We start from the raw sequence: 26257 nt of genomic DNA on the forward strand, positions 1-26257 counted from the left end.
CCGAGTGCGGTCCGCAGGGACAGGTGGGGAAGAGTCTCGGTAACGTGGTGGGGCCGGGGCTCTGAGCGCGGTCTGACTCAAGGGGAGCGGCCGCCGGGAGTGTGGGGCCTGGAGCCTTCGCCTCCCCCGGGCCCCTAGCCCGGCCCGCCGCTCGCGAGGCCCCTGCCGGCTCCCGCCCCTGCCAGGCCCAGCGTGTCCACGCTTATCGTACTCGAAAGACCCGAAGACCTTGGATGCTTTTGCCCCGGGTTGGCAATTTGGGCTTGAGTGCCTTCAAGGAGGGGGCCTGAGGCAGTCGTCAGGAGGTCCCTGTCCACAGCGTACTACCTCCCTGCTCACTCCTGCTTTTCTCCTCCTCCTGGTCTTTCCCCTCAGTCCTTTACGAAACCCCCCCCCCTTTTTTTTTGCGGATTCTGATCTCTCTGGAGCGTTGCTCGGCCTTGTACAGGGCCCCGCTTGCTGGCCTCAGGAGGAGGTTGCATTCGCGACCCAAAACATCCTCTCCCGAGAGGTCCTGAGGTGCAACAAGCATCCCCTGCTTCCTTTAGCTTTAATGGGTCCTGGATGGAGTGTACTGATTAGGCAACTTGGGGAGATTTTAGATTTGCTAGCGGCTTTCTGGGCCCCTAAAAAGGCTTTTTGGGAGATGGAATGCCTTGCATCCCTGGTAGGACCCACAGCTTTGGTACTATTAGTGAGGGTGTTTTAGAAAGAAAGCCTAGTGGGGGAAATGTGACCTAGGGATAGAATTGGCCAGGAGGGAGATGTCTCTGAGGGAGGGGTTGGAGTGGGAAACAAAAAGAGTGGATAGACAAATGAAACTGAAATGTGAGGATTTCTGAGCAGATCAGAATCTTGATTGAAGCAAATAATCTTTGGGAAAGGATAAGGTTTAAGATTGAAAAGGCAGAATGGGGCTAGGTGACATAGGGCCTTGAGTTCCGAAATGAATTCTACTGTAGCTTGTATATTCTAGAGCATGCTGGTTAGGATGTGCTGTAATTCAGTGTGTATGAAGTACACAGATTCTTTTTGGAAATGACGTAGAGTGATATCTCATTGGAAGCTGGAATCTGATTCTCACAGCAGCAATATCTAGAAAGATTGTAGAATTACTGCAGTGTGAGACCCAGGGAGGGAAAACACCCAGATTGTTTGCTCCCAAGTTACCTTTGTGCCCTTTTGTTATTCAAAGAGTGCTTAGTCTTTGAAAATAGATTTGAGGAAGTTGTTTTCGAGATCTAAATTCTTTGCCCTGATATGATGAATGATATGTATTGACTGGAATAGTGGTTTAGTGAGCAAAGTTAGGATTCTGAGCATTCATTCCCAGACCAGTTTCCCTTACTAACCTTGTGCTCAAATATGAATAACTACACTGCAGGAAAATGTCAATTACTCTCAGACTAAATAAAAGTAATCAAACTTGAAGTCAATTAACAATCATCATGGAAGTTCATTGAGTTATACTCTGCCAGGTACCGTGGTAGATGGGAGTGGGTAGCTGGGAAGAGAAAAAATGCCAAAAATACAAGATGCTGTCTCTGCTTTTATGGTGCTGAGGGAAGGTCCACCTAATGACAGAATAATTAGTATGAAGGGTAGAACTGAACCCCCTGTGGCCCATTATAGTTATATGCCTTGTACCACCTAATTATGGCACAGGGACTGGGTTTTTGAGTCTGCCAATCTTCTCAGCATTGTGATATGGGCTTCCTTGAGGGTCTCAGTCTTCTTGTGGGAGAGACCTTATTTGATATGAGCCGCAACACATGGTATTTTTCTCTGAATGTCTTTATAAGGTAGAGGTTTGTGAGATAAACACACTGTGTGCCAGATTGTGCTGGGATGATGTGGGCCATGATGTTGATACCATCTTTTTCCTCTTTTCTGTCTCAGAACTTCTTGGTCCTGATGTCTGACCATGGAGATGTGAGCCTCCCTCCCGAAGACCGGGTGAGGACTCTCTCCCTGATGGGTAGTGCAGTGGAGATAAATGAAGACATTCCACCCCGTCGGTACTTCCGCTCTGGAGTTGAGATGCTCCGAATGGCATCCATTTACTCTGAGGAAGGCAACATTGAACATGCCTTCATTCTCTATAACAAGTATATGACGTAAGACACCTTCAGTTTCTTTTTTCCGGTGACTGATTCCTTACTCATTCTGCTTTTGTGCTCATATATTTGTTCGGAATTGCTAAAGCTAGAGAACTTTACATCATCATTAGCATTAATCATTTTTGCTGGCAGTTCCTACATATTGGCTGTCCTTGACATTCAAAGACATGAGTACTGGAAGTGTTATTATCATGACTCAGTAATTTCATGAGTAAAAGACCTAACTCTTTGGCCTGTGCCCACATGGCCCAGCTGTTAGGCAAGAGAGTTGGTGGTTAAACTGTACATGTTTTGTACTGGTGAGTGTTTTTCCTCTCTTCTCTCTATTAATCATAGGATTAGTGTTGAGGCTTTGCAGAGCCAAAATTTCTCACCTCTACTTATTTTGTAGCAAATTGAGTAAATCAAGAAAAAGTTTTTTCTTAACTGTTTTGATGCAGATTGTCAAATAAGTATTGACCACCTACAGTTTGTGTGGCTCCCTTTAGCTGCTTAGCATCTTAGGGTAGGCAGTATAAATAAAAGATTTCTGTACAATTAACAAGGAACAACTCCCAACTCCCCAGTGATAATGAAATGATGTGTAATTTAGGAAAAGAATAATGTTAAAAGGCCTCATGTATAATTCCTAGTCTTCTTTAATAATACCAGGACCTTTGAAAAAATAGTAATAATTACAGTGTTTTCGTGTGGCTCTTAGTAGTTCATAGAGTATTTCGCCTGCATTATTTCATTTGATTTTCACAGCTCTGTGTGCGTTTAGGAGCTCACATCATCCTCTTTCTTACAGATGGGGAAGCAAGCTCAGGGGTTAGGGATATACTTTGCTGCACAGTTTGGAGAGACAAAACCCAGTGTAGGTTCTGTTCTTTCTGTTTTCCTTTTGGTAATGTTCTGTTCTTTGAAGTCATAATCTTGAGCCACACTGACTAATTTTTTACTACTTTTTATTCTTGTTTTTGAATGGGTAACGCATCACATGGTGCAGAATGCAAAGGTACAAAAGGGTATAAATATTTTAAAACTAAGTCTCCTACCACTCCTCTTTCCTCCCAAACCTTCAGTTTTCCAAACCAGAGAGACTAACTCTTACTCATTTCCTGTATGTCCTCCCAGAGATGCTATATGCATATCAATTATGTCACAATAGGTTTTTGATCCCATACTACTCTAAAGCAGGGTAGTTGGCATCATTTATCTGTGGCTGAATAATTCTTTGTTGCCGGGACTGTCCTATTCATTACAGGGTTTGTCATCATCCCTAGTCTATCCACTGGATGCCAGTAACACCTCCTCCCCTCCAACTGTGACAACCAAAAATGTCTCCAGACATTACACACTGTTCTCTGAGGGGCAGAATTGCCTCAGTTGAGAACCAGTGCTCTAAAGAAAAGTGGGAGTTAAGAGGGGACTGCCTAAGATTCCTATTGTAATTTTATAATGAAGAAAAAAAAAACCCCGTTGTCTTTTTCTCTTTAAGTTTAGAAGTAGTGCCTCTTTTCTCAAAGATATTGCATTCCATCCATGCCACCATGCCTTGTCATGTGGCTTCAATGTTGATAAAGTTCCATAGAATTATAGTTACATCTTGGCCTCTCTCTGCTGTTACAAATTTTTCATTCCTGGGCACAAAATTTATTTTCCTGAGAAGTTTCTTTGGCTACTAGCCCTCTCTTCATATACTTTGCTGCTGTTAGAAATAGTATTCTTATATATTTCCAGTAATCTTGTAGATAATTCTCCCAGAATGAGACGCTGGGGCATAATTCCTTTGGGAGAGTTTAATAGAATTGTGGAATTACTCTACCAGGTGTTTTCTGAAAGGCCTTCTGGGTCCTGTTGCCCCACATAGAAAGTACTTTGACAACAAGGACTATATTCATTCAACAAATACATATTGTGTATACCTCCTATATATTTGGCACTACACTAGAACCTGGATATGCAGTAGATAAAATGGCCCCTACCCTTATTGGTGTATCCTTTTAGTTATGGGAAAAGACAGTACACAGGTAATCAAATAACTATGTAGTCATAAAACAAGAAAAATGCTATGAAATCAACAGAGTGCTATGACAGAGAATAACCAATATCTAATTAAATAGAGTAGTCAGGGTAAGGTCTGTCTGAGAATATAAAATTTAAAACTGGGACTTGAAGGATACAATAGAGTTGGTCATTGTGTTTGGAGTGTAGCAAGCGAGGAAGGATGACTCCAGATGAGGTCAGAGAGGCAGGCAGGACCGAATTTTGCAGAACCATATAGGTTTGTGTTTTATCTTGAGAGCAATAGAAAGCCATTGAAAAGTTTTAAGTGAGGTTATGACCTAATCTTACTTATCTTTTAAAAATGTAAATTTTGGCTACTGTGTTGTGGATGGTGGAGGGAGTGTTAAGAGAGGGCAGGGAGATTAGTTAGGAAACAAAGCCATTCAGGAGGGTGGCTGGTGGCTTGAAGGAGCATGGTAACCAGGAAAGAAGCGGATGGATTTGGTATACTGGAGGTAGAGTCTGTGGGACTTACAGTTTGGAAAAGAAGATGGTATCAAGGTTGACCTCAGCTTTCTTCCTTCTGTGATTTAGGATGTGGTGGTCTATTTACTAAGATGGGGAGAGTGGTATTGAAAAGGGGAGATTCAAGAGTTCAGGTCTGGGTTTTCTTTGACATGTTAAGATATTAAATTTGAGATGCCTGTGAGATATGCAAGTAGAGAGGCCCAGTAGGAGGTTGGATGTACTAGTCTGAACTCAGAGAAGTCTGAGGTGGAAATACAAATGCAGGAGTCCTCAGCATGCAATGGTTCTGAAGCCATGAGTACCACTGAGACCTTCTAGCACAGAGGTTGCTTATCTGTGGTCCAGGAACCCCATAGATTCATAGATAGAACTTGGAGTCCATGAACTTGACTGGGAAAAATTTTTCTTCTCTTTAATAACCTCTAACTGAAATTTAGCATTTCCTTCATTTTGAATATAGGTCTAAACTTACAGTAGTATAAATAATATAGACATACCTTGACGATATTGTGGGTTTAGTTCCACAATTTGCAATAAAGCAAATTGTGCACTAAAGTGAGTCACATGAAGTTTTTGGTTTCCCAGTGCATCTAAAAGTTATGTTTACATTATACTGTGGCCTATTAAGTGTGCAATGGCATTATGTCTAAAAAAACACAATGTACATACCTTAATTTAAAAATACTTTGTTGCTAAAAATGCGAACTATCATTTGCTTGATGAAAACATAGTATGTGCGAAGCACAATAAAATGAGGTATGCGTGTATTTGTAATTTTGTCACCAGTACAAATCAAGATATTTTCATATCACATCACAATTTTTACTGATATCTCAAGGTAGCATTTACACTTATTACTACCTCATAATTATAGTATAGAGTTATTAAACCTGTGACTAGGTCCTTAATGCATTAATAAATGCATTAATCAAGAGCACATTAATAAAGAAGCACATATCACAATTTTTTATATTTTGAAAAAGGTATTTCAGTAGAATTTGCTTCTTTTGTAATTCTTTGTATTTTATGTTATATCTTAAAGAAGTTATTCCGAGGAGGAATTATATGCTTCATCAGATGCCAGAAGGATCCTCGGCACATAAAAGGATTCAAGATCCTTGATAATGAGACTGTAGAATGAGAAAAGGAGTGTGGGACTAAGCCCTGAGGTTGATTAGAGGGCCAGCAAAGGAGACCTTGAAGGAAAGTTGGAGAGGCAGGAAGAAGTTTAGGAGAGAGTTGTACCATGAAAGCCAAAAGAGGTCAGTGTTTTCAGAGAGGAGCCAGCTGGATCAGATGGATCAGATGGGTGAGGATTTGGGTTTGGTAACATGGTGTCATTGGTGATTGGATAAGCAATTTCACTAGAAGGATTAAAGACATACTAGATTAGAGTGGGTTGAAAGGTGAATGGACAGTAAGCACATGGAAACAGTGAATATACTGCCAGTAGGCAGATAGTAGATACTTTTGGCTTTGCAGGCTATTTGATCTCTGTCACAACCTCTGCTTTGTCATGTGAAAACAGCCATAGACAATACATGAATGAGAGGGTATGACTGTGTTCCAATGAAACTTTATTTATAAAAACAGATGCTGAGCTGGATTTGACACACTGGCATAATTTGCCAAGACCTAGCCTATACAACTCTTTGTAGAAATTTGAATAGGAAGTAAAGTAGAAAAATGGGGATGTAATTGAAAGGAGACAAGGAGTGTGTAAAAACGTGGTGTGTATTTTAAGATGGGAGATTCTAGAGCATCTTTTTTGCTGATGGGAAAGACCCCGTGGAGAAAGAGAGGCTGCTGTTACAGAAAAGAGCGCGTTTAACTGTAGCAATAAACTCCTAAGTAGGCAAGAGGGTGATAGGATTGAGAGTACAGGGATTCTTAAGAAATTGATATTTTTCTGTGACTTGGTGTTACTCTGAGTGACATGAGTATTAGTGTTAACAGCAAGACTGATATGGGGTGTCTGTCCCTGTATAGGGGTCCCCTTTTGGGACCATTTAATATGATAAACTAGGCTTGGAGGAGAGTTGAATGAGAGGTGGGATGTGTAGCAGCTCATTTACTTAATTTGTTAGATTTGGGGTTTAATTTGGGATTTTGTTGGATTGGCTTGACCTGGATCAATAAGTGTAGCTACCTTCATTTTTCTTGTACATATCATTAAGGCCCTAATTCTGATTCTGTGAACCAACAAGCCCTAAGAGTAGGAAAAATGTTCTAGCTCAATATTCTCATTCTGTTTTTCTACTTCATGTTACTTGGTCTATTTCTGTCAGTAACAGTGGCTCACTTTGGCAGTTATTACATCTGAGAGAGGAGGGAGGAGGGCAGGCATCCACGTCACCACTCCTCTGCCTCCCCCACTATTGAGAGTCATTGTTCTTGTTCTAGAACTTTTGTGGATCCTTTAATTCAGGGGTTTAAAAGGCATGTTTGTTCTTTTCCCTGGAGCAGTTCAGGCATCTGAATGATCTCAAGCACATTCCCCGCCTCAGAGGTTTTCCCTGCTGTAGGAATGCTTTGCCTTTTGCAGACCCCGATGTAGAAGAAGGATCTTCAGCATATTAAAGCAGTACATATTTTCATGATGAGCACAGGCAGTAATCCAGGCAGCGGATTCTTTCACAGCTTTTTATGGTCATTGACTAGGCTACATAGAAGGGAGTTACTGAAGACTTCAGCAATTCCTGTCTGCTCTGTGAGCCTCCTAAAACACAAACCCACTTTCTGAAAATGGTTTGTCACCTGCCCGGAAAATGGTTACTACTGGGATTGGGGATTATAGACTGAAGAGGTCTTCATCTGTGGTCATGCTCACTTTGCTGATTAACTTTTTAAGATTGGAAGAAATGAAATGAGAGTCCTCGATATATTCATGTTATGTAATTTCTGCTTGACATTTTGAATTAGTAATTTTTATACAAAATTAACATTTGTTCATGATTAAAACTTTTTTCCCCCAAAACATAAAGTGAAAAGTCTCACCTACCAAAGGTAACCACTTATATACAAGAAAATGTTTGTGCCCATGCAAGCCTGTAGGCTCACCTATTTAACCTTTTTTCTTAAAGCATGAATGAAATCATACAATATATTTTGTTCTACAACTTGTTTTCTTAACAGTCCTATTTATCTTTCCATATCAGGACATACTGATTCATCTCACTGCCTTGGGGCTATTTTTTCTGCCTGGAACAGTCTTATCCTAGATTCTTCATGGCTCACTCTCTTCCTGTCCTTCTTTAATTGCCACCTTGCCAGTGATGCCCTTAGCTGCCCAATCTAAAGCCTCAATCCCTAGCCCCTTCACTGCCTATATCCCTTCTCTAGCAATGACTTTTCCTTACTTTGGTTATCTAGATGCTTTTTATTTTGTTTATTATCTCTTACCCCACTGTAATGCACACTTTTGCGGGGGAAATTTGTGACCGTATCGTTCACTGCCAGATCCTCAGCCTTTACAATCATGCCTGGCACCATAGTAGGTGCTCAGTAACTACTTGTTGGCTGAATGGATGGATGATTATGTTGTTTATCACATTTGGGTACACCGTCATTTATTAAATAATCCCCTGTTGGTGGACATTTAGGTTTCTCATTTTCCCTGCTTTTATGAACAATGCTATATTGAATAGTCTTACACATATACCTTTGTACTGTTGTATAGGATAAATTCCTAGAAGTGGAACTGTGAGTTTCAAGGATCAACACATTTTAAATTTTTAATAGTTTTCTCCTACCCCCTCCTTTCTCTAAGAAGAAAATAGTATCAAATTATAGTCCTGCTAAGAGTGTATAAGGACACTCATTTTCCCATACCCTGGCCTACACTGGTTATAATTAACCTTTAAGCCTTTGCCAATCTAAAAGATGAAAACGATATCTCAGCTTAATTTCAGTTTCTTTTGTGATAAGTTAAAAACCGTTTCATATGCTTATTCACTTTTTGTATTTATTTTTCTCCTTACCTTCCCCCTGCCCCATTGTTCCATTAGGTGGTTTTGCTTGCGTTTTTGCCGGCTCGTCTTTCTTCATTTGGGTACATATCCTCTCTCTAGGCTGTAACCAGATCTAACCCCAGAGAACAGTATACATCTGGGCCACAGCTATTCTGTGCCTCGAATGTTTCTAGCCCTGGTATTAACATCTTCATCTCTTCTTGCTTACATCTTTTATTTGTTTATTTATTAGTAAAAACAATCATAATAGCACATAGTAGATGTTAGCCATATGGCAGGCACTGTGCTCAGCACTTTTTCTCTCTCTTTAAGCATCACAGTAAGAAAACAAGTTGTAGAACAAAATATATTGTATGATTTCATTCATGCTATCAATCCTATCAGGTGGTACTATTTTGTCTCCATTTATATAATTTATATATAAAGAAACTGAGGGATGGTGAGATTAAGTAATTTACCTGAGATCACAGTAAATGGCCAAGCCAGGATTGAGCCCCGGCAGGATGGCTCCAGAGCCTGTCCTCCTCCAGAGCCTGTCCTCCTAACCACTAAGCTGTTTCCTCCAATGTGGGAAAGGAGTTATGTTGTCCAGTCTCTGTTTTCAAGAGACCCTTCTGCTCTTATATGTTGCCATTCAGAAAATAGACAACAGTTGAAACAAGGGAAAGGTATTCATGTATAAGTTGGAAAGTTTTATCCTTACTTGTAAACTAGATTCTATTACTCCCACTCTTTTTTTTTTTTTTAAATATATCTTTATTGATTTCAGAGAGAGGAAAGGAGAAGGAGAGAGAGAGATAGAAACATCAATGATGAGAGAGTCATTGATCGAGCCCACAACCCGGGCATGTGCCCTGACCAGGAATCGAACCCCGATCGCCTGGATCCTAGGTCAATGCTCAACTGCTGAGCCACGCCCAGCTAGGCACTCCCACTCATGTCTCATCCACCCTGTTTCCCCTGCCCTCTACTTTTATTAGTTACTGTATATACTTTCCATGTTTCTCTAGATTTTTATAAGCAGAATAAATGGATATACATGTATATAATTTTCCCCCCTTTCTGCAAGGAAGCATACTATATACACTTTTTCATTTACACTTTGGTTTTTTTCACTCCTCTCATCCAGAGGTTTTAAGTCCATTCTATTCATCAGATATTTATTGAGTGACTCTTTATACAGGCACTGTATTGGCTTTAGAGGAATATACAAAGAAGCATACAATATACAAAGGAATCTCTGGCCTCAGGGACTTTACAGTCTCTTTCTTCAGGTTGAGAGCATAAGTGAGAATATAGTGAGGTGTTTGTATGACATGGGACTTTCTTGGCTGATTCAAGCTTCAGTACAAAGCACATTCAGCCTGCTGAGGTGGTGAACATGAACCTTGGTCTTTAGGGCCAAGGTGAGAGATCTACTGAATTGTAAGTCTCTTGAACACAAGAACTGTGTCTTATTTATTTTAATATCCTTTTAGGACTTTGTGACTGAACAAATAAATGTACTTGTTTTATACTTTAAGGAAACTGTTATATCTTTTTCTTGAACCCAAAGGGAAGGTTCTTAGAATCATTTTGATTTTAGAATTTATGCCAGCCTGTGGGGTCTTAGATTGAAAGGAAAAAAAAAATTTTTTAAACATATCTTTATTGATTTCAAAGAAAGGGAAGGAAGAGGGAGAGAGAGAGAGAGAAACATCGATGATAAGAGAGTCATTGATTGGCCGCCCAGCCCGCAACCCAGGCATGTGCCCTGACCCGGAATCGAACCCCGATCTCCTGGATCCTAGGTCGATGTTCAACCGCTGAGCCACGCCCAGCTGGGCAGAAAGGAAGTTTTCATGTGCCAAATATAAAACCAAAGGAGGAGGAGTCTTCTACAGAGGATTTGTTTTGATGGGTGGGGGGTCTTCTTTTCCCCTTACTGAGGCTTCCTTCTCTGTTTTTCTCCTGCCCATAGGCAGGAAATGGAAGAAGTTCAGTTAATCCTAACTATAGCAGAGTATTTTAGGCCGTGAGCAAGCTACCCTCAATTTATTTGTTTTGGCAGTTGACTTATATTTATTACAACTTTATTAAAAGATCCCTTCGTTCAGAACCCCTCCAACAGTTGTGGACATTCTAGGAGCCATGTGGAGGCAGTGTGGTGTAGTGGTTAAAAGAGTAGATTCTTAACTCGCCACTTTGGGCTCTGACAAGATATTGGACTTCCCTTTTTTTTTTCCCCAGTGTCCTGAAGTAGACATCCTAAATGTTAGAGGTCTGTGAATTGAGTCCGTTTATTTTTCCCACTGAGCTTCACAGCCAAGGACAAGAACTGAAAGAGAAAATTTATCACTTATGTTTCTCTAAGCACTTTTCATCAGAGATCACAATCATGTTATACATGTAACATGAACAAATTATACACACAGGTACTGTGTAAGCTTCTTAGTGTTTAGTATGATGCAAGGAGTATTCTTTGAAGGAACATGAATCCCAAAGGAAAACAAGCCAAAGTTAAAGGTCATATGGGGCTATGAGTAGAAATAGAACATGGGTTTTCCTTTAGCTTCCTGCCTTTGGCTGCCAAACTCTTCTCTGAAGAATTATTTGTGACAGAGACCCTTTCCTTTGGAAGCCTGAATGCCGTCCAACAAGAAAAGAATGTCTTTGGCAGTGTATTTTTGGGCAGAGGATAGACTTTTTTTTTTCCTCCATTTTTTTGTTGTAGGAGTCTGGTGCTTGCTGCTGTGGGCCTGATTTGAGAGAAGAGAGATACACTCTGTTGCTCTTTACAGGCTAGAAATGGGTGAGGGGACATGGCCGACCTGTGTGCCTGTTCCCTCTCACCTGCACATCTGGAACTCTGTCATGCAGTGGCTGCAGGATACGGAGTTACATCGCTTTAGAGCCTTTTGGACATGTGGACATTTCTTTGTATCATAATCATTCTGATCTGTTTCTTTAGGCTCTTTATTGAGAAACTACCAAAACATCGAGATTACAAATCGGCTGTCATTCCTGAAAAGAAAGACACAGTAAAGGTGGGCCTTCACTATTATTATTGCCCATCTAAAGCTTCGCAGTGGCACACACTAGCTCCAAGGTAAAAGTAGTAGTCTGCCTCTTAGCATGAGATCCTGCAATAGGAGGTGAGGCCATTTGATCAGTATGAAGTAGCAGGTATGGCACTATAGGGGGTATTTTAAATTGTTTTTGGAAATATTGTTGCCATTGCCAATTTGGCTGCTTAATTAGCTGAAAATTTTCTAATTCACAGTATTTTTGTGTATGTCTCAGAAATTAAAGGAGATTGCATTTCCCAAAGCAGAAGAGCTGAAGGCAGAGCTGTTAAAACGATATACCAAAGAATATGCAGAATATAATGAAGAAAAAGTGAGTATATAATAACAACAAAAGAGGAAACTAATTTGTTTTTTTAGGTTGTGCCCTGGAATTATAATATAATATTTTAACAGGTCCTGTGATTTTAATGTGATACTTTACTTTTTTACTAAAGTCCAGAACTCAAAAAAGTAGGAAGCAAGTGTCTAGGCTGAGTATTCTAACACAGATTTAGCTTTCTTGTCCAAGAGGGTGGCTTGAGGGATAGAAAATCTCTCGCCTGTCTGCAATATCTAGAGCGAGAGCCTAAAAACTGAAAATTCTCACTAAAACATGGGTTTTTAGGTCAGAGACTTTGGCAGGTTTGATTCACGTTTTGTTATACCTGAAACAGGCTATACCTGAAATGATTTCTTTTCAAGCCATTTTCAAATCATTCTTGTTGGGAACCTGAGTCAGTTCAAGCACACGGAGGAGCTCCCAGGGCACCACTCATGGTCTGAGTCAGATACGAGTGCACCCGCAGGCACTTCCACATTATTCTGCAATGCTCTACTGAGCTCTGTTCTGGACTCTGTTGATAAAAGCCAGCAGAGAGGCCAACAGCTATGAGGCATATATTTCTAAGGCATAGAGTGAGTGAAAACCTTAATGAAGATTATTACTTAATATTTCTTGTTCTTTAAAAATGTCACTCTGTATTGAACTGATCACCAGAAAATTTCCGAGGCTTCATTTTGGGTTAAAAACTCAATAGAGACCCTTGACATTGCAGGTATAAGTTGAGATTTGGTTCTATTTTATAGCCTTACTTGGGATACAGAATGAATGCATGGCACAGTTAGAGAATAAAACTGTATATGATACCAGTTATGAGGTGCAGATAATAAGTTGCATAGAGATTTCAGTAAAGAAAAAAATACATTAGTTAGAGTCATTGGGAAGCATACTGAGAGGGTTGGGACTTTAACTGTCCTTGAAGAAAAGGTATATGGTGGCTACATAGATAGGAGAGGTGACTCTTCTATGTGTGTAGAGGTACTGAGTGAAGTATGAATCGCATGTTTGGAAATCAGGCCAGAGCAAAAGTACCTTTTAGGAAACTCCCTTCATAATGGCCTTGTCCTCCTGAAGTATGAAGTCACCTGAGTGTAGTATTAGCCTAACTCCTCTTCTTTCTTTGTAGAAGAAGGAAGAGGAAGAATTTGCCCGGAACCTGGCCATCCAACAGGAGATGGAAAAGGAAAGACAGAGGGTAGCACAACAGAAGCAGCAACAGTTGGAGCAGGAACAGTTCAGTGCCTTTGAGGAGATGATCCGGAACCAGGAACTAGAAAAAGAGCGGCTGAAAATTGTACAGGAGTTTGGGAAGGTGGACCCTGGCCCAGGCGGCCCACTGGTGCCTGACTTGGAGAAGCCCTCCCTAGATGTGTCCCCCACGGTACCTGTTGCATCCACACAGCCTTCAGACTGTAATACAACTGCGAGGCCTGCCAGACCACCTGTGGTGGACAGATCCTTAAAACCTGGAGCATTGAGCAACTCAGAAAGTGAGTCCTTCTGCTCATGTCCTCTTTCATCATAGCTGCAGCTAAACAGTGTGTCATTTGGGGCATTCTGCCTAAGATTACCTCCATTATCGCACTCATTAGGCTGTGGTCACAGATACCCATTAATCAGTATTGCCATACTGCATCCTGTCACACTGACCGTAATATGAAAGTGGCCTTTGCTTCAGCCATATAATTTACCTGGGCCCTGATCAATTTTCTGAAGAACTAATAATATCCTTGCAAGTCCCACCCTCAGCTTTAAAAGGGCTATAGAGAGATTCGAAATGTTCAGTGAACTGGACACCGCTATTGGCCTTTGGTAAAGGACACTTTAAATTTATTATACTACTTTGTAATGTAACAGCGACTTTAAGGGACGGGGGGCACTGCTGAATTGTACTTGCCCTGAAAACATTTCTAATCCTTAAGGAGCTTAGTCAAGGTAAATATCATATATAGTCAGTTATAATTCAGTCTAGCCATAAAAACTATTGACAGTCTTTCCTCTTCTCACCAGTGATTGACTATCTGAGAAAATAACAATAGCTGCAAAACGAATATACCTTAATTATTAGAATAGCTCTTTTTGGGTAGGAATATGCGTTCAAGTAGTCCTTTAGGGAGCTCTGCTTTGCAGAAGATCCACTTAAAGGGGCAGTGTAAGAGTGGGCAAGGGGTGCTAGACTCGGAAGACTGACTTTAGAGTTTTCCCCCACATATTGGCAGACATGCCTCTCACTAGTGTTCCTTCATATGTATTCTATACTTTGGCCATATTGGACTCCCACATTCCCAGAACAGTCGCTAGGCTATCTTATCCAAAGAGGTTTATTAACACATGCCCTGAACCTAAAATCTCCTTTGTCTATCTCTGCCTTCCCTGATTTTCTTAGTTTTTCCAGATCTCCTTCCCTTCAATAAGATTGATTCTGTTTTTTAAACTCCCAGAGCTCTTATATCTAGAATGCAATTGATATCATGACCTGATAGTATAGTCATTTATCAATAACTAGATTTTAACTTCTTGCAGGGTTAGGGCTTGCTTGAGTGTTGTTGCTTTCTATGTCCCTGTGGGCTGAGCACAGTGTCTGTTCGGCAAGTGAGTACTGAATTGAAAGGAAAGGACTGTGCCAAACCTCAATTCAGAATCCTCAGATATCGTCATCAGACTGCCACGTGACAGCTTGGCTCCTGGGCTGATATTGTTACCTCTCCAGCAGTCCAGGCCTTGCTGTTGAGTGTGCAGAAGCAGAACATCCTTTTTTTAAAAAATGTCTTTATTGATTTCAGAGAGAGAAAGGGAGAGGGAGTGATAGAAACATCAATGATGAAAGAGTCATTGATCGGCTGCCTCCTCCACGCCCCCCACTGGGTATCAAGCCTGAAACCCAGGCATGTGTCCTGACCGGGAATGGAAACTCAATCTCCTGGATCAGAGGTCAGTGCTCAACTGCTGAGCCATGCCAGCCAGGCCACCTTTTTTTTTTTTTTTTAATGAAAATTTGACTGTGAAAGATTCCCCCTGATTTTAGCCTGCTGGCTCTCACTTGTCTCTCCCTGGTGTTCAGGGACTGGGTCCATTCTTCTGAGCCAGGCTTATAAGCTGCTTTGTTTGCGCATGCCTTTTTCGAGGACCAGAATGTTTTTTGTTGTTTTGTTTTATCATTTGAACTTTCTTCTAAATTAATAAATTCAGAAGTAAGTAGTTACCCATATTACTTTCTGTTATCTAGAATATATTCTGGTGTATTTCTTTGAAAGGCATATTCTTTGATATTCTTATCTTAGATAAAAGAGAGATTTAAAATAAAAGTAAAAGTTTAATTGAATGAGGTTATTTTTTAATCTTTTGTATTAGATGGTGACAGAGAACTCCTGAATAGCTCAGAAACGTCTTATATATATATATTTTATTTTTTTTAATTGATTTCAGAGAGATGAAGGGAGAGGGAGAGATGGAAACATCAGTGACAAGAGAAAGTCACTGATCCGCTGCCTCCTGCATGCCCCCTGCTGGGGCTCGAGCCTGCAACCCGGGCATGTGCCCTGACCGGGAATTGAACCGCAATCTCCTGGATCCTAGGTCAATTCTCAACTGCTGAGCTACACTGGCTGGGCTCAGAAACTTCTTTTAAATAGTAGTTTACCTTTGTCTTGAATGATTGAAGCCTCTTTTTTTCCTTGAAATAATGTACTCCCAACAGCTGTGGCCAGAGGTTGGAGAAGAGACTTTACAACCCTCTTTTGCCATTTAGGATGAGATTCCCTCTCACTGCCTGAAGTTGGGAAGGAGCGAGGTGCTTGTGGTTTAGCATTGCTCTCCCCCAGTTGCCAACTCTGAGACTGCTTGCGGAGGCTTTGTCCATGGTCTCAGACTTTTCCCCTTTCTCCATTACAGCTCCTACTATCGATGGACTGCGCCACATGGTGGTGCCCGGGAGGCTCTGCCCACAGTTTCTCCAACTAGCCAGTGCCAACACTGCTCGGGGAGTAGAGACATGTGGAATTCTCTGTGGAAAACTGGTAAAAACAGATGCTTTTCTGAGCTGAAACTGTTTCTTCCCCCTTGGCCTCCTGTGACTCTCAGAGAAGATAAACAGGGTCACTAACTCTTTGCACCGCTTCTTCTGCTGAAGGAACCATGGACAGCATAATGCAGTGTCACTTTGAATTTGGTGACTCTGTATTTGATTGATTTTCAGAATCCCTGGAATTGAACTGATTATTTTAATGCTAGTAGTAAGAAATACCTACTTTTACACTTGGTAGGAATATCTAGTCATTATCTGTATATCATTTTCAAGCATCTGCTTTATGGGAGGACCTGGGGTTATGAAATATATAAAGGCATATAACTAACATGTATCCACAGAAAGAACCCAAGCACTTTGGAAAGGTTGGAGATACACACCAAAAGATAAATAGTATGTACAATATGAGCACTTTCCTTTGAGGAAGGAAAGGTCATTGAATGGTGGCACTTACAGAATCCATTACTAACCACTGAAAGAATAGATGAAGTGGAATAGACTTCACCTCACCCTTAAAGGAGGAGAAAGGCTTAGAGAAACAGTGAAAGGGAAACTCTTTAGACACAAACAAAGGAAGAAAAATGGTACTATGAATGGAACTTCTCGAAAACAAGTAGACCCATTTCACCGCAGCAGGAAATTCCATGGGGCTGTGGGCATCTGTAACTTTGCAGGGTGCCCCCAAGGGAATGCATATGAGCAGCCAAGGTTGTGAGCCACAAGGTGGAGGAGTGAGGGAACAAGATGTAGGCTGGGGTAGGAAGGGCCTTCACTTGCACAGATACTGAACTTTCCACTGCTGTGACAGAGTGGGGTTGCATAAGTGCCAGGGAATCGTGATGGGCTGTTTTCTCCTTTGACAGATGAGGAATGAATTTACCATCACCCACGTTCTCATCCCCAAGCAAAGTGCTGGCTCTGATTATTGCAACACGGAGAACGAAGAAGAGCTTTTCCTCATACAGGATCAGCAGGGCCTCATCACAATGGGCTGGATTCATGTAAGCAATTCTGAGCACTCAAGATCAGTCTCTTCCCTCCTGATGTAAACACACTGCCAGTTTTTTTCGTTGAGCAAAGTGAATTGCATTCAGATTATTTAGATGATTGTGTTTCCCTTGGATGCAGACTTGACTTCCCTAACATACTTGACTACTCGAATATTGATTTCTGGGAACTACTTAGGGCTTTTAAATATTTTTATTTAAAAAACTTTTTAAAAATAAAAATGAACTTGTTTTCCTAAAGTCCCAGTTTCCTTGTGAGTGTGAATGGTGATGGGATGCTGGCCTAGAATATAGGATGTCCCCCCAAAAAATGTACATACACACTCTGAATAATTATAAAGGTAGTATTTATTAAAGTACATTTCATTTTCAAAATTGAGCTATCAGTTGTTAAAGTGTATATACATTTTTTTGGGGTACCCTGTATAAGTGGACATGGACTATGCTTACTTCATACATAGTATATATGTTCCTAAAAGTATAAATCAAAATATTTTAAATGAGCCAAGGAAGTTAATTCAGATGTTTGCGATTGATTTTTCTTAAAGCAGCATATACCTTTATGTAAACCCGAATGGCCACCAATATAGGTGATTTTCAAGTGTCTGCATATCTTACATAGTCTTTTGTTAATATTCAGGTAAAATAGAATTCTATCCCTAAAGATTATTTCTTAATTTTTTTTTCTATTCCTTTTCAATTGCTCACTCTCACAGACCAAGCTTTTCATGTTGCGTGCCAGGGTTATATACAAACAAGCCAGCTCGCTTCCGGATTTGGGAAGATTACTCTCACTTATATGTTAGAATTTGGGAAATATTGACCTATGAGGCAGTCCCATGTGCATCTGTTTTTTATTCAGTTTAATTACATGAATATTTGCCTTCCATTGAGTATCCCCATTGGATAGAAAACTTGTTCCATATCTGCCAGGGGATACAGATTTGAGTAAGGTATGATTTTAGTCTCATGAAGATTAGACACATAGACAAGTTATAACTCATGTGCCAAGTGCCTCAAGAGGAGCAAAGAGAGCCCTGTGGAATTCAGGGGAGGGAAGGATTACATGTGGTATGACTTACTAGAATTTTGACAAGATGGGTGAAGGGAGAGTTCCGTAGGGAGGGGAAGGCATTGGAATAGGCAGACTGTGTTCCTGGAGCATTGAGTGTCCAGTTTGCTGGAGTGTGTGGTTCATGCCCGGAAATGGTAGTAGATAAGCTTTACGTGATACATTGGATAGACAGGCAGAATAGTTCTCCTTTTTAGTAAGTGTAGAACTCTAAAGTGGTTCTTTTTTCCTGTATTTGTGATTTCTTTCTTTTCTAATTAGCATAGTTGACATACAATATTATATTAGTTTCAGGTGTACAACATAGTACTTTGACATTTTGAGTAGAACAATGGTGTGATCAAAGCCATACTTTAGAAAATTTTAAATAAGGGCAATTTTAAGAGAAGTTGAGGCAAGGAGATCATTTAAGAGATTAGGGTGGTGGTACAATCTAATAACGAGAGCTGGCGTGATGGCATTGTGATGTGTAGGAGGAGATGAGCGGAGGGTTTCAGAGGATGTGGGGGATGAGTAAGAGAGGGTGATGAATAAAAGTCAGCGATGACTTAGAGATTTGGGGCCTGACTGGGGGAGCGGTAGTGATCATCTCATAAGCAGGAACAGGGGCTCCAGGAGAACTTACTTTGGAAGTGGGGTAAATGGTGTTCAGTTCTGAGCACGTTGAATGGAAAGTACTGGTGAGACATTAAATTGGTGGAGATACTTATCAGGCAGTTGGAAATGTGGCTGGGGCTTAGGAGCAAGGCCAAGGCAGGAAAGAGATCTGGGAACCTCTGCACAGAGCTGACCTTGAAAGCCTCTGAACTGGAGGAGAGTGCAGAGCAAGAAGAGAGTCACTGGCAGCCTGGGGACAGGTACCTAGGGGGACATAGGAAATAGGCAGTAATGAAGAAAGAGATGTAAGAGAAAGGTGAGGGTAGTGCTAAGGCACAGAAGCCAAAAGAGGAGGAACGTTTTAAGAAGAAACTTCAGGATGTTAACTATGTCACAGCTGCAGAGAGCTCCAGAATGATGAAACCTAGATGAGCCTGTTGGATTTGGGAAGTCTCTGCTGGCCTCAGTTAAGGGGATTTTAGACTGGTACAAATAGATTAGTAAGGGTTTAAGAAGTAATGGGGATTAAGGTTGTACTGATAGTGAAATTCACACCAATTTTTTGAAGAGCTCAGTTCGAAAGGAAAAGAAAGGATAGGTTGGTGGCTTAAGGAGTAGCCAGGTTGAGAGATTTGCTTGATTTATGGTTTAGTATGAAGAGCTTGAATATGTTTTGCTTTGATTTTTTTTCAAACCTTTACATTTGACATATAACACATACAAGAAATTACATAAACTAAATTATGAATCATTTAGCAAACATCTATGTACACAAACTACAAGAAATAGAACATTGTTCAAGAAACAGAGCCAGAAGGACCCTCACACCCCCATCTCCTGCCCAGTCACACTTCCTCCCTCTCCTGGATATCCTTTTTTTCTGGATATCCTTTACTTTATAGTTTTACCACCTAAATGTGTATTCATAATGCCATGTGTAGTTTTGATTGGTTTTGAACTTTTAATTATGTAATATGTATTCTTTTGTGTCTGGCTTCTTTTGCTCAACATTTTTAAAGTTTGGTGCCATTCTTGTCTGTAGTTGTCAGAATGTGTTTTTAACACCAGTGAGCCAGTGGAGGAGATTTTAGAGGAAAGGAGAGACAGGTAACATGGATGTAGGAAAGTATCAAATCAAAAGTAAAATCAGACATTCACCTTCATATGGGGGAGAAAACACTCATTCCTCCCAGACAGAATTGAAGGCAGAGAGAAAGATACAGAGAGATTTTTTTTTTAATCCTCATTAGAGGATATGATTTTTATAAATTGATTTTGAGAGAGAGAGAGAAACATCGATTGGTTGGCTCCCATACGCACCCCAACCGGTGATCAAACTCACAACCTAGGTATGTGCCTAGACCAGAAATCAAGCCCACAGCCTTTTGGTGTACGAGACGATGCTCTAACCAACTGAGCCACCTGGCCAGGGCAGAGAGATTTTTGAGGTTATATTTGGAGGGGTTGATGGAACTCAGTTTAGGTGATCTTGATTTCAACAAGGTTGGAGTCTAGATCCACTGCCCAGTGGGAGGGACACAGGGGATTAGGAACTGGAGGAGATGGGGAAAAGTTTAAAATAATTGCTGTTTAGACTTCCAAAGGAACTTAACTACAAATGAATAAAAGGATTTCTCGATCAGCTTGTGTAGGCCTCATTTGTTCCCAGTTAGAATACGTTGGTCTAACCGTGGGATAAAATGTGTCAGCACAGGCCATTTGTCCTTAGCAGTCTGTAGAATCATATTATTATCAGATAGAAATTGTTTTTCCCTTGTGGTCACCCAAATCCTTACCTTCCTGGGGAGGACCTGTGTGCGGGTCTCCTATCAACATCCAGCTAACCCATTCCTGTCCTGCAGACCTCTTCTCTTCCACAGTATTCTGTGGAGTGGTGCTTCTCAGACAAGGCGGCACCAAGAATCATTTAATGAGCTTTTTTAAAAAGAAAAGTTCATTCTCAGGATGGATATTTCCAGTGGTAGAGTGCAGGAGCCTATGCTTTTTGTTGTTGTTGTTAATTTTTACCCGAGGATATTTTTCCATTGATTTTTAGAGAGTAGAGGGAAGGGAGGCGGAGAGAGAGAGAGAGAAACATTGGAGCATGGGCTGACGAGCCTGTGCTTTTGACAAGCTCCTCAGGAGCTTCATTTTTTGCACAGCAGGTTTGAAACTCTGGTCAGATGTACTGATTTATTTTCTGTCAGTGAAGGTTGGTGGTCTTTTTGAGTCATACTGTCTTTCTTTTTCCATTCTTGTTACCTAAAATCATACCCCCTCTAAGATGAACATACATCATTATACAATTGTTCATTTGTATGCAAAGAGTGTGCTTAATAAAACATTAAATGAGATAAACTGAATGTACATTTGGATGGTGCTCTAACTGATTACCCTCAGATTTCAATATCTTGGTCTTTTTCCCAAAGAAGACAGGGTCCTTTGTGTGATTTAACTACCCTCTGAAATCCCAGTCACTCCCTGCCTCTTATATCCTTGGACAATATGCTTTAACCACTGGACAGCTTTTGCCACTTTTGCCCGTAGAGTCCCAGACTCATGTTTGACCTTTTAACACTAACTGTGGTTAAGTCTTGACTTCTACTATGTTGAAATATTATTGGGCAGCTGTTCCATATATTCCAGAATGGATGGACTCTCACTGTGCAGAGAGAGCTCGTGAGAAGTTAAATAAGTTACGGTGGTCAGTTAGAAATTATGAGTCTCTTCACTCGCTCGTGTTAGGCACTTGTTTACACTACTGGAAAGGAAATTCCTTACTTGTCATGAACTTCAGGCGTGCCCCTCATGGCTGCAATGGCTTTGTGCTTGAGGAGACTGTGGCCAGCTGCTGAGAACTATTTGACTCTGCCTCCCTGCATGGGCCAGGGTTAGCTGTGTATTCTCACTGAGGGGGTCTCTGACTTTTTTTCCTCTTCTCAGACTCATCCCACACAGACCGCATTCCTCTCCAGTGTTGACCTACACACTCACTGCTCCTATCAGTTGATGTTGCCGGAGTCAATAGCCATCGTTTGCTCCCCTAAGTTCCAGGAGTAAGTACATAGGACATGGTTCAAGGAGGGGGCGTTACAAGGAGAGAATGAGGGGAAAGCCTCAGGGAAAAAGGTCCGGATTCTTAAGCCCTTGTTCTCTATAAAATATATATTGTGGTATTAATTGGCTGTTCTAAAAGGCTTCCTTTTAAACTCCATATCCTGATAAACCTGGTACGCTTGTTTGAAAAGATATCCAAGCAACGACTTAGGTGCTTTGCTAAGAAAAGGACATAAGAAATTTGAAGTGTTTGACTTAAAGCAGTAGGAGTTTTAAGAGATTTATGTCAGATTAGAGAATTTAAAAATCAAACAGATAATCTCATTGTTAACTTCTTTTTCATTCTAAATCCTGTTATTTACTGTGAATTCTCCCAGCAAACTAGTGTGGTGGCAGTGATGAGTCATTCTCTGACTCTGATTCATTCACCAGAGAAGAGTCTATGAGCCAACCCTTGAAGCAGTCTCAAAATGTGCTGTGCCCTGCTGAGTGTGTGCGTGTGTGTGTGTGTGTGTGTGTGTTAGGGATTAGGGGGCCACATTTGCTTGATTCTGGGCCTGCTTTTTCTTTTTCAGAACTGGATTCTTTAAACTAACTGACCATGGACTAAAGGAGATTTCTTCCTGTCGCCAGAAAGGATTTCATCCGCACAGCAAGGACCCACCACTCTTCTGTGTATGTATCTATGTAGAAGAAATTGGGGCTGTGTCTCAAGCAGGGAGCGCAGCCAGAGCTGATGAGGTCCATTGTACTTTCTGGCCCACACAGATGAGCCTTAGCACCTGTCTTCCCAAATCTTTCTAATAAGGACATACATGGGCAGCAGTGTGGAAGAGGAATGATTGGAGTCTTAGCTCTGCCACTGCACGACTGCGTGTCTTTGATCAGGCTACTTAACCTTCCTGGGCCCCAGTTTTCTCACCTGTAAATGGGGATAATAATAATAATAATACCTACTTTATAGGGTTGTCGAGAGTATTAAATGAGATAATATTCAGAAAGTACCTAGTGCAGCAAGCTGGCTTTTTTTTTTTAATTTTTTTTTTATTGATTTCAGAGAAAGGAAGGGAGAGGGAAAGAGAGATAGAAACATCAATGATGGGAGAAAGTCATTGACTGGCTGCCTCCTGCTTGCCCCCTGCTTGCCCCCTGCTTGCCCCCTGCTTGCCCCCTGCTTGCCCCCTGCTTGCCCCCTGCTGGGGGTTGAGCCCAAAACCTGGTTGAACCTCGATCTCCTGGATCATAGGTCAATGCTCAACCGCTGAACCAAACTGTCTGGGCAGTAAACTGGCTAATTAACTGTTAGTTTTTTTCTTCATCAACATCAGTTGCCCAGCCGGGCGTGGCTCAGCGGTTGAGCATCGACATAGGATCCAGGCGATTAGGGTTCGATTCCCGGTCGGGGCACATGCCTGGGTTGCGGGCTCGATCAGTGACTCTCTCATCATTGATGTTTCTATCTCTCTCTCTCCCTCTCCCTTCCTCTCTCTGAAATCAATAAAGATATATTTAAAAAAAAAAAAAATCAGTTGCTAAGCCTGTAGTTCAATAAGAGATTTGAAATCAAAGGAAAAAAGCCACTTAAGTAAAGTATATTTGATTCTGGAATTTTACTTAGATAATAGGAATTTTTATGACCCTCTTAGAAAGTTTTTGCCCCTAAGTTGAATTCTGTGAATGCAAAATTTCAGTTGCTGATAAGATCAGTGTGCTGCAGTATGCTCCTCAAACCTAATGTGGTGGTGTTGCTCCACTCCATGCTGGCTGTGAGTAGTATTTCTTTTGGGTTCACTGAAAAGTGACCAACATGGAAAAAAGATTCAGAACCTTGTCACTTAAAAGGAACTGGGAGTGTTTAGAAGAGAAACACCAGGGAGAATCTGAGAACTGACTTTAATGTTGGAAGAATCGTTGTATAAAAAGATATTGGCTGTATTTCTTATGATTCCCAGAACTAAAATAAGATCTTGTGGAATGACAGTTTTCAGCTGAGAATGAGAAACAACTTTCCGACAGATCTGTTCAAAAGTAGGTTAGTCTGTGGAATTGTGCACCTGAAACCTGGATGATTTTGTTAACTAGTGACACCCCAATAAATTCAATAAAAAGGCAAAAGTTACGTTAAAAACCCTTAAAGAAAAACATTAGACTGGGAAAAAAGTAGGTTAGTGTGCCTTGGAATGTAATAATGTTTAGGTGCCAGGGTATTGAAACAGAGACTGCACAATCCCCTCCAAATGTTCAGGTTTTCAGTTATAAAGACCCCTTTTGTGTGGCAAAAGGGAGCATCTCCTATGTGCCAGTGGGTGTGCTTTATTATCTGGTTGACATAGTGACCCCAAAACAGCAATGAAGTGAGCAGCTCTTTTAGATAAACATATATTGAACAACTCTAGACTATAGATACATTTGAAAAATAAATGAGGATAGATGAGCCCAAGTTGGTTCAGGGTACAGGTAGGGATTGGTGGAAGTAATGATTCTCAGACTCTTTAACATAACTGCCAGGTAATTAGCCATCCGGACTCCAGACTGGAAACCACTAGCCAGAATGAGCATTTTAAGTAAAGAGCTTTAAAAAATAACTTCAGAATTTTCCAGGACTTCTCCTTTTTTTCTTTTTCCCTGTTACAGAGCTGCAGCCACGTGACTGTTGTGGACAGAGCAGTGACTATCACTGATCTTCGATGAGAGTTTGACCCCAACACCTGTCAAGAACCATAAAACCACATCAGTGTACTGTAGCCCCTTAATTTAAACTTTCCATAAAGCTCTGGAACCTTTTTTAGACAAAACAGAAAGTGAATATCACCTGGGAGAGAACGGATTTTTTAATTTTTGATTTGAAAAGAAATAATTGAATATATTTTTTAGGCAAGTCTGGAAAATAGCATGATTATGCTAAAGCAACTTTTCAGTCTGCCTATAACTAAGAAATTAAGTTGAAAGAAGGGTATAATGAACACCCATGTACTCTTTGTTCTAGATTCACCAATTATTAACATTTTCTTTCAGCTCTCCTAATTTCTCTGCCAACGTGTTTATTGTTTACCTTTGAACTAACTAAAGGCATCTATGCAGAAATTTGGAAGCCATTCAGAAAATCTCTGGGTTTTCCTGTAATTTATGGCAATATTAATGAACTTTTTTACGAGGGCCAGGGACAGCTCACCATGTCCCACCAGATGGTGAGGCTTGACAATCCTGAAGGATGATTTTGTCAGGAATTATTGTTATTTAACAAACATGTCAGGATATTTTTTCCTCTACAATAAAATAACAGTTAACCTGTGTGTGTGTGTGTGTGTGTGTGCTTTAGAGCGATCTGTTTGATCAAGCATTGTCTGAACAGGCTAATTAAAAGGTCTAGCTGTTTGGGAATATGGAATTTGAGATGTACTGCCATAAAAGTGTGTCCCAGTTCACTTGTAATTATTCAGTGTTTGTGTCCAACTGTTGCCATCATCCAGGGCCGTGAAGTCATCTGTTCGTTTTGGTGCTGTCTCAAGTAGGTCATGCCATTCACTTCCTCCCTCTGCCCTAAAAGCTTTCAGATGAAGGTAACAGAGCCTTTCTTTGGAGTGCCATGTTACACTCCAAGTAATTGATTGCGTTCCCATGCCACCCCACCCTACCAATTTTTTGTGTTGACTGTTCTTTTCTGACTTGGGCAACATTTAGGAAGGTGTTTAAAGCTGCAGTTGATCTGTGTTTTTCTTTGTATGAGCTCAGTCTTAGGTTCGAAGGTGGCCTAGAAATAATGGTGTTGTTTGTGACCCCTCAGGTGGGGGCAGAAGAGTAAATAGCTTGGATAGGAGAGGAATGGTTTCTTTTTATATCAAAATTCTGTGGGGAAAAGTCTGCAAATGTATGAAATTTTGCTTCATTTAAAAATTTTATGTCCTGGATATGTTCAGTCTTTATCATTTAGGTTAGTGGTGGTGGAACTATTCCCCTGAAAGCCAAGTCCCTATATTCTTGTTCTTCTATATTCTTGGGTTCTTAACCCCAAAGATACTGGCAGTTCTTTCTCCTGCAGTTTCAGTGTAGGTAGGAATGTGGGGCCGAGTGGGGAAGTACCTCACCTGTGACAGTCCCCCTTTCCCTACTTGTGGCCCAAGGCAGCCTAGATAGTTCCACCTTACTCTAACAGTCACTTAAGTTCTTGCCCCTAGCTAACACATTAAAATACCTGAGTTTTTAAATACTTGTGTCCCACCCCCACCCCAGTGAAATCGGGGGGGCTCCAGGCATTGTTTCTGTTTTGTTTTTGTCTTTCTCTAAAGCGGCTAGGATTCTCAAGCACAGCCAGGGTTGCAAACCAGTGCACCAGTCATTTATACCTAAGAATTGTGTGCTCTCCTTTCAGTCTCTGCAGATCAGAGGCATTCAGCAAGTGTTTGTTGAACCAAAGTGAACTAAATGTATCATATGTTGCAGCCACATTGATCACTTACTGTTTTCCAAATGGCCACATTTTCTTGCCTCTTTACCTTTGCATAAGA

General features: G+C 40.9%; 1 protein-coding gene across 6 annotated transcripts; it reads left to right on the plus strand.

Annotated features, from left to right (window-relative positions):
• Nucleotides 1-25845, plus strand: STAMBP (STAM binding protein). 6 transcript variants are annotated; one of them, XM_016202579.2, is made up of 10 exons: nt 1-39; nt 1900-2117; nt 11559-11634; nt 11891-11986; nt 13122-13485; nt 15887-16011; nt 16883-17020; nt 21639-21751; nt 22328-22427; nt 24387-25845. In XM_016202579.2, exons 2-10 carry the CDS (start codon nt 1915-1917, stop codon nt 24441-24443), a joined length of 1272 nt encoding a protein of 423 aa, XP_016058065.1. In that variant the 5' UTR covers nt 1-39; nt 1900-1914; the 3' UTR covers nt 24444-25845. The 6 variants fall into 6 exon arrangements, with proteins under 6 accessions (XP_016058065.1, XP_016058066.1, XP_016058063.1 ...); XM_016202580.2 differs by having other exon boundaries at nt 5-23; XM_016202577.2 differs by lacking the exon at nt 1-39 and adding an exon at nt 228-248.
• The last annotated feature ends 412 nt before the right edge of the window (nt 25846-26257 follow it).

Source organism: Miniopterus natalensis, chromosome 13, assembly GCF_054644295.1.
Source record: "Miniopterus natalensis isolate mMinNat1 chromosome 13, mMinNat1.hap1, whole genome shotgun sequence".
Taxonomy (NCBI): Eukaryota; Metazoa; Chordata; class Mammalia; order Chiroptera; family Miniopteridae; genus Miniopterus; species Miniopterus natalensis.

Bases quoted from the DNA above. Each gene is read 5' to 3' on its own strand.
- STAMBP (XM_016202575.2), top strand. From the start codon at position 1,849: ATGATGTGGGCCATGATGTTGATACCATCTTTTTCCTCTTTTCTGTCT. The intron at 11,635-11,890 runs GTGGGCCTTCAC...TGTATGTCTCAG, and splicing joins AAAAGAAAGACACAGTAAAG to AAATTAAAGGAGATTGCATT. The intron at 16,012-16,882 runs GTAAAAACAGAT...CTCCTTTGACAG, and splicing joins GAATTCTCTGTGGAAAACTG to ATGAGGAATGAATTTACCAT.